General features: G+C 38.6%; 2 protein-coding genes across 2 annotated transcripts in view; one reads left to right on the top strand and one right to left on the bottom strand.

The window, feature by feature from the left end:
• qpct (glutaminyl-peptide cyclotransferase) overlaps positions 1 to 2,688 on the bottom strand; it is a 13,228-nt gene extending 10,540 nt beyond the window's left edge. Inside the window, exon 1 of the mRNA XM_015056311.1 lies at positions 2,473 to 2,688. Coding sequence (XP_014911797.1) covers positions 2,473 to 2,580 — 108 coding nt within the window. The 5' untranslated portion in view covers positions 2,581 to 2,688. The remainder of the gene's footprint in view (positions 1 to 2,472) is intronic.
• A 381-nt stretch (positions 2,689 to 3,069) lies between these two features.
• On the top strand, positions 3,070 to 8,873 carry LOC106962111 (adenylyltransferase and sulfurtransferase MOCS3-like). The gene is made up of 9 exons (XM_015056295.1): positions 3,070 to 3,299; positions 4,500 to 4,632; positions 4,718 to 4,810; positions 4,965 to 5,085; positions 5,732 to 5,806; positions 7,463 to 7,580; positions 7,684 to 7,792; positions 7,919 to 7,981; positions 8,461 to 8,873. The coding sequence occupies exons 1-9, from the start codon at positions 3,207 to 3,209 to the stop codon at positions 8,787 to 8,789; spliced, it is 1,134 nt and encodes a 377-aa protein (XP_014911781.1). The 5' UTR covers positions 3,070 to 3,206; the 3' UTR covers positions 8,790 to 8,873.
• Positions 8,874 to 9,719: the final 846 nt, after the last annotated feature.

Genomic DNA, 9,719 nt, shown 5'->3' with positions numbered 1-9,719 from the left:
GAATGACACATCGGCCACACAACTGCTGATCCCTGTGTCTCAAAACAGCAACTGCTGTTGTGAGACATGCATGCATTCATGCATGCATGCATGCATGTATGTATGCATGCATGCATGCATGTATGTATGTATGTATGTATGTATGTATGTATGTATGTATGTATGTGTGTATGTATGGATGGATGGATGGATGGATGGATGGGTGGGTGGATATTGTGAGTATTTGGAATTGTACTGATTAATTTACATAGTTGATTTAACTAGGCTAAGCTAAATTATTTCTAAAAACGGTATATGTTTACTTAATTTTGTTGAGTTAGTACTTTTCAATTTTTTAGATATATTTTTCCATTTTGTCAATATTCCTCTCTAATACGAATATGAATATTTAACCAATTAGCTCCTCTGTATTTATTATTCAGCTTCCCTGACCCTGTCAGTTTGTTCCCTTCCTCAGTTCCCCGCCCCCATCATCTGATTTCCTCACCTGCATCTGATGGTTTCTCCCCTCTTCCTCAGTGTATACACAGCTCTCTGGTTTTAATGTTTACATATTACTGGTCCCTTCCACAACATGATCTGTCTTCTACAGCTGTTGCCCTGGTTACTCCCTGTTTCCCTGTATACCATAAATTCATCTTGTTTCTTACTTTATACTTCTACTGTTCTACTGTTTTCCACATTCAGTCTCTGTGCTTCAAGGTCCGTTTCAAACCTTGCATAAACACGATAAAGCATGGCAAAACTACATTTCACTGTATTATACACATTGTCAAACTCATTGTTTTCTCAATGACCGGTTGAAAACCTCTCATGGAGCAAGTTACAACTATGTTAAGAGATATTGATTATTATTGGCTTCGAACATACACATACACACAAAGCTTTATTTAGTAAAGGATAAATCCAGAGAACAGGCATATTGAAAAATATTGATGCTTTCCTGTTTATAAGAATTCAGTGGAGTTACCGCAGCCGTCTTTACATTGTTTTTACTATTTTATTTTACAGAAAAAAATAAACATATTGATCCTTCAGTCCTATGCCTCTTTGGTCCCAAAGTTCACCTGAGAACCATGGTTGTCCTGGAAACAAACCACCACTTGACGTAGGAACTGAAAAGCTGTCAGTGGGCAGCTGAGGCCATGCTCCCCAATCCACTGACTCTACAAATATACTTATATCTTCCCTATATTAAAGATGTTTTTTTAGGTTAGAAAATCTTTAGAAACACAACCTAAAACTGTACTTCAAAACTTCTGAGCATTTTAGATTCCTATGTTATTTTTATTTACAAAAACACAGTTAATTCAGTGGTATTAAATTGACCATGCATAAGTAAACAATTCAGAATAGAGTAAAAATATTCATTATTGTCCCACAATGAAAATTTAGGTGTAGCAGCAACAGCAAAGTGACAGGCAATCAAGGCTAATGTTCACACAAAGATATAGGTATGCAAATATATATAAAAACAATTTTAACAATATATTATTTAGTAAAGGCAAAATGACACTTATCAAAAATAGCACACTCAAATGCAATTTGACTTAGAATTAAAAAGTGATAACATATTACAAATAGTGTGTTAAACAATGTCAACACAGCCTGAAAAACAAGCCTGTGATTTGCCTGTGATTTTTTTTGATAGCAAAAAAACTGTAATATAAGCAGACTATCCACTTCTTCAAGATTTGCTCAAGATTTTAGAGTAAATGCTCTTTGTGTAAATCAAATGAGCATTCAATCATTTCTTGGTGACAATGGCATTCGGGCACATTTTCTTCCGCAAAAACAATGACCTGCAGAACCTGTTTGGAGCTTTATTTGGACGCACTCTGGCTGACTCAGACATCCATCCTGTAATTGCAACACAGTGGCACATAAGATGTAATTACGTGGCCACTGTGGCTGCATACAAGTCTGGAGACCAGTGAGATCAGAGAGGGTTAAAAAGTAGGGTCTATTTAAGGTCTATATATTCAAAGACCACTTGGGGGATCAAAGAGGATGACTGTGCTGCCATAGCAACTAGTTAAAGGGGAGAAGAGATGAACACAGATTGTGAACATGAACACCATGTTCATGTTCACAATCTGTGAACATGAACATGGTCAGCATCAGCATAAATCTGATGCTGACGAAGCAGCATCAGATTTATCATTAAATCCTGACACTAGCTCTTGGTAATGTGATTGGAAATAATAGCACCTAAAGTGCAGATAAACTGCAGTGATTTTAAACGTGGCCACAGCAAAACATAATAAACACAGACGTAAAGATGTTTTCCTACAGAGCACAGAGACTTTTAAGTGGAAAGGAATCAAATAATAAGAGAATCAGACTAATTAAAACAAGATTTAGATTGTGAAACTCATTTCCGATCGTGTAAAAAAACTAAGAGATTTCCCCAGACAGCCGCCGTGTAACCTTAGACAGCATACGTGAATTAATCATCTTTAATTGATTTACCTTTTCCTCTGTCCAAGGGACTCCATGGGTGTGAAGGATGAATGTCAGCCCGATTAATGCAGCATAAAATGAACGCATTATGGAAATCCTTTGGCTTCGCTCAGCCATCGATGTTGTCGCTCCTTTCCACCTTCCTGTCTCTATCTCAGAGGGAGCTTTCAGATCATGTGAAAGGCAGGCGGGGAGTGCCCAAGGCTCCCAGCTTCACGGCGCGTCACCGAGGTCCGCACTCACACACAAACATTGCATCCGGGGGCAACACAAAGAGCCTTTAATACGGTTTTGAAACTTAAAGTATGAAATAAAATACCAAAATAGATATTTCAGTAATGCCTGTGGATCTTAGATTTCTTTTTTTTTAAACGTTATTTTTGCTTATTTTTTTATTTCTGTACCAAACTATTACGGCTTTTTTTAAAATATATATATCAATTTTAAAATAGCATTTTATAAAAAAAATTGAAAGAAAGAAAGAAAGAAAGAAAGAAAGAAAGAAAGAAAGAAAGAAAGAAAGAAAGAAAGAAAGAAAGAAAGGACAAATAGAAAGGTAAGAAAAAAAAGCCAAAATATTTACGTCACTCACCACGTGGTCTCATTTCCACGTGGTCAAACCCGGAAGTTTTCATCGTGCTCCTCATATGCCAACCTCTGTTGACAGTCCGTTCATTTAGCAGACAACTCGACGTGGTTTTAGATTGTAACCAGACGTGCTTTTTTAATGCTTATCTGAAGAAATGGCCCAGGAAGTGTGCAGTTTGAAGGCGCGGCTTGAGGAGAAAGAAAAAGAGATCGTTGATCTCAAGAATAAACTGGCTCAGCTTGAAAAGGTATTGAAGTATTAGAAAAAAAAAATAAGATTATGGTGAAAAGCTTTTATAATCGATTGGCATCAATGTGTTGTTTTAACATAGTATAATTTTAGCATAATCTATTGCATGCCTTCAGAAGATTTTGATTTTTCTTTTCTTTCTTTTTTTACAAGCAACATCTTCAGTCATTTTAAAACTGACAGCAGGACTTGGACTTTTTTACTTTAAGTTACCAAAAACTACAACCAGATTCATTCGTCACGTTTGAAGGACGCAGTCTAAGTTAAAATTTCTTTAGATTCAGATTTATTCGTATCCCCAATGGGCAATTGATGTTACAGGAAGTATAAAAACTAAAAGACAAAGAATCAAAGATTGAAAAACAAAAAAACAAAACATACCAAAAGGACATGGAATACAAATCAATACATAATGGGAAGAGTACACTTTTTCAAGTGTATTTCAGTATTGGGAAAAAATGCCAATCTGCATCAAGGAAAATAAGTAGCGCTTTTGGATTGACTGCAACCCTGCATATGCCGGCTAATACAGTGTTAAGTAGTAGAAATTTTCCCCACTGTGCATTTCTTTTGCCACATTCTGACAATTAAAAGATCAATAAGCTTAAACAATGCATCTACTTTTTTTTTTTTTTACTGTTGATGTTGATTTACTCTGCATTATGCCTAATATATTTCAATGCATCTTTCAGAAGATACCAACATTTCTTCCATGGATATTAGAGGTTTTTATGCCGAGTTGCAATAAAGTAGTAACTTGAACCCTTGCAGGCCATTATCTAATCTAAAGATTGAACCCATGGAACTCAATAAAAGTTAGCTTTGAAGTTGCTGTTAATGCAAAGTCACAATTACAGTTATATATTTGGAATCTGGGCTGGAGTATTTCTGCATGGATTTTGCATGTTCTTCCTGTGCATGCGTGAGTTCTCTCCGGGTACTCCGGCTTCCTAAATTTTTTTTTTTTGTTTTTTTTTTTATCTTCGCCAATAGTTAATCTGCTAATTTCATTGATCAATTCTTGTGCAAAAGTTACTTAAAGTACAAATGAACACACCAGAAGATGATTTCATCCATTGCTCTAGTAAAATACATTTATAATGTTCAACAAGTTGCCTTGGGATGGATATGAAGGCCTTCCTATAGTAGAACATGACAGTGAGTACCATATTATAAAACCCTGCTTGTGCGCTAATAGAGTCACGCCTCAGTGCTGGAGCTGCAGGACAAAGTGACACCGCTCAGTCCCCTAACAGCCAAACCAGCACTCAGCAATGAGGACATCATGCGCTACAGCAGACAGCTTCTCCTGCCCGAGCTTGGTGTAAAAGGTACCCATGCAAACAACAGGAAGGTTCTGACACATAAAGTTTTTGATAGGATTATTCGAGCTGAGAGATTCTGTATTCTTTTCAGGCCAGCTGAACTTATCCGGAGCATCGGTGCTGATTGTGGGCTGTGGAGGACTAGGCTGCCCACTCGCCCAGTACCTAGCAGCAGCAGGTGTTGGTGGGTAGATCAATGCAGATTATGATGGCGCTACAGTAGCAGTTGGGAAAGTATTGCATCTTGGGTCGACAATAAGTTTAAAAGATGTTGATATCGTGGCTGTAAGTTAGTTTGTAACACAATACGGACGGTAATGACAAACTGTCCCTCGCAGGGCGTCTTGGTCTGCTGGACTATGATGAGGTGGAGCTCAGCAACCTCCACAGGCAGGTTCTTCATGGAGAGGAGAATCAGGGCCAGGCTAAGGCTCTGTCTGCTGCTAGGGCAGTTAAAAGGTAAGACTTGAATGACTATAAGTTTTTTCAAGTTTTTCTGTGTTAAATCGATGTTCATGTATTATGGCTGGTAAATGCTAAGAAAATGTAGTAATTTGTATCTGTTTGTGTCATTTTTCACCCTCTGGTTTCTGTGCAAAGTACGCTGGCGCTTTAGAGTCTCGCCACAAGTTATATCCAGCCCTGCTTTTCTCCTCACTCCACAAATATTTTGTAAACATGTTATTTCAGAAGCTTGTTTGTGGGCCTTTCTAGCCCAACAGTGGGCTTACTGTGGGCTTCGCGGATGTCACATCAACTCAGCCACATGAGGGCGACATTAGCCTGTGCACTCATTAAAGCTACTTCTACATTTATGCCCTGCATCTTATAAAAGTTAGATAGATGGAATATATTGGAGTATAGTTTTTGTTTCAAAGTTTATCCGCTATCTTACTTATTAAATTAAGAAGCACAAACATGTTTTTGATGTGTTTGCTTTTTGCTGTTCTGTCGATTCAGTAGTGATTTAAGCTAAACTCCCAGCATGGATTTGTTCTTGAACTTTAACTAAGCTGAGGGATATGTGTGTTGCTTAAAATATATTTCCAATTTCTGTAAGAAAGATGAGAACCCTAAAATGTTTTGTCTGGATGTGTCTCTACAGGCTGAACTCTACCGTGGAGTGTATTCCCTACCATCTGCAGCTCTCGCCAGAGAACGCCTTGCAGCTCATTCAACAGTATCCTCAGGCTACATCTGTTACCTGTCAAAAGCTAAGATGCTGTCAGTATAAATCCTACTTGCAGTTCCTGTCAAGAATGTTGTAATAATTTTAGGTCTTTCATGCCGTATCTGAGTCGCTCTTTTTTCCAGGCTGGAATGATTATACAACATACTTCAGTGAGTTATATCAAGCAACAACAGGAATGCACAAGTTTTAAATGTATTGTGTATTTTCTGCATTTTGGGTCCAAACTGGGGCTGCACTACTGGCTGCAAAAGTCGGTTGCGTTTTTGCTTTCCAAAAAGAATTTCCCGGGTTCTAATCCTGGCTTGGGGTCTAACTGCATGGAATTTGCATGTTCTCGCCATGTATGTCCGGGTCCTCTCTGGGAACTCTGACTTCCTCCTGCAGTCCAAAAATATGACTGTTGCTCTAAATTGTCCTTGGATATGAGCGTGTCTCTGCACTGTTGTTTGTACTGTTTGTCTAATTTATCTCTGCGTATCGATCTGCTCAATGTCCTTTGGAGATGAGTGAGGACAAATAGAATAGACAATGTATGGATCCAAATTGTTCATACAGACCCAGGCATATTCAGACACTTCTGCCAATATTTGGTTTTGTCTCTTTGCATATGTCAAGCTTCTACCATAATTATGTCAAATCACTCGACCACTCCCTCTTGCCCAAACTAGTAGTAGAGTTAATCTGGTTTTAAAGAAGTTGTATAAATTTTCATCAAGGTTGAAGTTTGTGTGACTTCAGAGGCCTACATTTAGACATTTTAATATTGTAATAAAAATCCACAGACGGAATAACCTGGGCATTCAATATATGCAGGTACTCAGCTGCCTCGCCACTAGGGATGATTGGTGCATCACTTCATGTACCACTTTTCTTACCCTGATGAACCCACCTCTTTGGAACAGTGCAAATCTGCACTCAGCAGACGTTGCATGTTGCAACATTTTTTTGCCATTAATCACCCTAATCAGAGGTTTTTGTAAGGCTATGCTGCTGTTCAGTCCCAATCCTCGAATTCCTTTGTGGAGCTGCTGTTACGTTCACCCTTTGAACATAACTGCGTTTCACCAAAGGTTTAAGTGATTAGCAATTACATTCTTTCAAAAAATAAAACAAAAAAAACAAAGATCCAACCACATTTTTCGCTCAACTTTGATGGTCGCCCTTTATACTGAAAGTTTTAATAATGCATTGTACAGCTCTTAAATCAATTTGGGTAGCTTCCACAATCTCCGTAGATGTTTTTATTTGACAGATAAACGACCACAGGATGTGTCTTCTGACAAGGTTGTTTAAGAAATGAGAAACTACACACTGCATCAGTCAGGCTTAAATAACTATGACATCATAATCTAGGCAGTAATTAATCAATGTGAGGCTCTTATCTGTTTGCTTGGTTAAATCCAGCTGCCAACTTTTTTGGATACACAGTGTATAATAAAGGTTGAACTAAATCATGAAGACCCTTAAAATTAATTGCATATGTGGCCTTGAGGGCCGTGTGTAACCCTGGGATGAGAAATATAATCCAACTCATCTGTAAAGTCTTAAACAAGTTTATGATTAGTTGTGTTGCACAAAAACTATTTTGCTATCCTAATAAAACTTAAGTGATTTTGGATGATACCTTGACTCCTCATGCCTCATGTATGACATTGTAGCTGACTGTTCAGATAACGTTCCCACACGTTATCTGGTAAATGACGCCTGCGTGCTCAGCGGCAAACCTTTGGTGTCGGCGAGTGCTTTGCGAATGGAGGGACAGGTAGGCTGTGGGGATATTCTTGTTCCCCCTCAATGCGCCCAGCTTAATGAGATCTACTGCATTAATTGTGTGTGTGTGTGTGTGTGTGTGGGTGTGTAAGCAGTTGACTGTGTATAACTACTGCGGAGGCCCCTGCTACAGATGTTTATATCCACTTCCCCCACCTCCAGAGACGGTAACCAACTGTTCAGATGGAGGGGTGTTAGGAGTAGGTGAGTTTCCCTCCCCACTTCTCCCCGTCTCACTTTCTTACTTTTATCTGAAGCCATTAAGTTTGTGAATGTAAATAACTCTTATTTGAACTTTTTTTTATTTATTATTATTATTATTTATTCCAGTTCCAGGTATAATGGGCTGCTTCCAAGCCTTAGAGGTCCTCAAAATTGCCTCTGGGCAGGGTTGTATCCTTTATCTTTCCACTCCCTTGTCCCACTTCACTTGCAGAACCCTCTTTTGCCTTTTTGTTTCTTTGTTTCAAAGTATTTTGCCGTGTCATTGGGATATGCCAACAATAAAATTCTCAGAAAGATTCCATTGTAATAATGCCTTGTGCTTGTCTGATAAGCAAACAAAAACAGAAATATTATGTCTACATTTTCTGAGCTCTGCTTTCCATTTGTTTGCCATTGTCTTGTTAAACTGCAGGGATTTATCCCGACTCGCAGGAGAGAATAGGCTTGCTCTATCCTGCCCTTTGTGTTGCATTGTCAGCCGCACGCTGACACCTGGCTATGATGCGTCATTCAGGAAAGTGTTGCGCTTTTTTCCCACCAATACTCCCTGAATGTTGCCACGCTCTTACAACACCAGTGGGAGACGTGTTAGGCAATTCTCTGAATCTTTTTCAAAAAGTAACCTTTCCCTTGACTGGGTGTGCCAGCTTCCTGCGGTCAGCAGCTGCTGATGTTTGACGCTCAGGGTTTCAGATTCAGGCCCATCAGGCTGCGGCCCAAGCAGGCTGACTGCGCGGTGTGTGGAGAAAGCCCCAGTGTGACGCAACTGATTGACTACGAGGCTTTCTGTGGGTCTGCTGCCACAGATAAGGTTGGTCATTACAGGAGCTTATCACAGCGGTCCTATGCAATCATGAAAAGTATGGAATATGATTGTCATTTTCCAAATCTACATAAGTGTGGTATAAAGATGATTAGCTGGAGTTTCAAAATTATTTTACACAATCCTCTATCTAAAAGACTGAAGGACAGATAATGTCATAAATAGGTGCCATAAAATTCCAAAAGATGAAAGTATGGAAAGCATGTGGCACGTTTTCTACACAGAACCACGGTGAGGGAAAAGTGGGTATGCACAATCTCTCTGTTGGAAATACTTTTATTTCCAGGGTTATAAATTTGTTGAAATCTTGGATTTAATGGAAGAACCAATTCAACCCAGTTGGAAGAGGACAAAACATGCCTTGGCTACAAAAGATAATTCAAGCAGGGAGTAAATTGCCAGACTTCCCAAGGTGTTGTTTGTGAGCATAAAGTTTACCTTTTAATAAAATGTTTTCTTTTAGCTTCAGTCTTTATTTTTGTGTCCTCTTTAAGTATAAAACATTCACATATATCTGTAGATTAAAAATGGCTCTTTCCAAGCATTCTTCCAGCATGCTTATTCCTGAGGACTATGTGTATTTTCTTTATGTATTGTGATAAATATCACGACAAAAGCACTAAGTTGGCAAGATCAGCAGATAAGATCGGTTTCACATGTAAGTATTGGCTGACCATCGAAACACCAAAATTAAGGAAATCCGGGCCAATTGATCTTCCACATACCTAGGAATAGCTTAAGGTGACTTTTTAGGGTCAAATATGTTTTTGGAGAAACCTAACTGTAGTTAGCTTCCTTAGTAGTTGGTCTTGTAGAGTTGAAATGGTGTGACAGATGGTGTCGGATTGTTTTGTCATCACTACAGAGCAATTCAGCCCTCAAACCAAACCAAATATGTGGAGAAAAGTGAGACTTCACTGCATGGCTTTTTAATTACTATTTTGACTGTTGTTTGGACAAAAAGGGATGCTAAAGCCAACGCTCATCAAAGTAACAATGCTATTTAAAACTCAAGTGAAAATTATGTTTATCTGGACAAAACACCATCGTTACTCTGAACAGCTTATATTGAAGTTGGAGACT

Source organism: Poecilia latipinna, unplaced genomic scaffold (assembly GCF_001443285.1).
Source record: "Poecilia latipinna isolate Pla-1442-1.1 unplaced genomic scaffold, P_latipinna-1.0 Scaffold1373, whole genome shotgun sequence".
Classification (NCBI taxonomy): Eukaryota; Metazoa; Chordata; class Actinopteri; order Cyprinodontiformes; family Poeciliidae; genus Poecilia; species Poecilia latipinna.
The sequence above is the reverse complement of the archived record's forward strand: the minus strand, read 5'-3'. Positions and strand labels throughout refer to the sequence as shown.

Excerpts from the sequence above, each read along its gene's own strand:
- LOC106962111 (XM_015056295.1), top strand. The coding sequence starts at position 3,207 with ATGGCCCAGGAAGTGTGCAGTTTGAAGGCGCGGCTTGAGGAGAAAGAA. Across the intron at positions 4,633-4,717 it reads GCCCGAGCTTGGTGTAAAAG|GCCAGCTGAACTTATCCGGA; the intron begins GTACCCATGCAA and ends TATTCTTTTCAG. Across the intron at positions 7,581-7,683 it reads CTTTGCGAATGGAGGGACAG|TTGACTGTGTATAACTACTG; the intron begins GTAGGCTGTGGG and ends GTGTGTAAGCAG.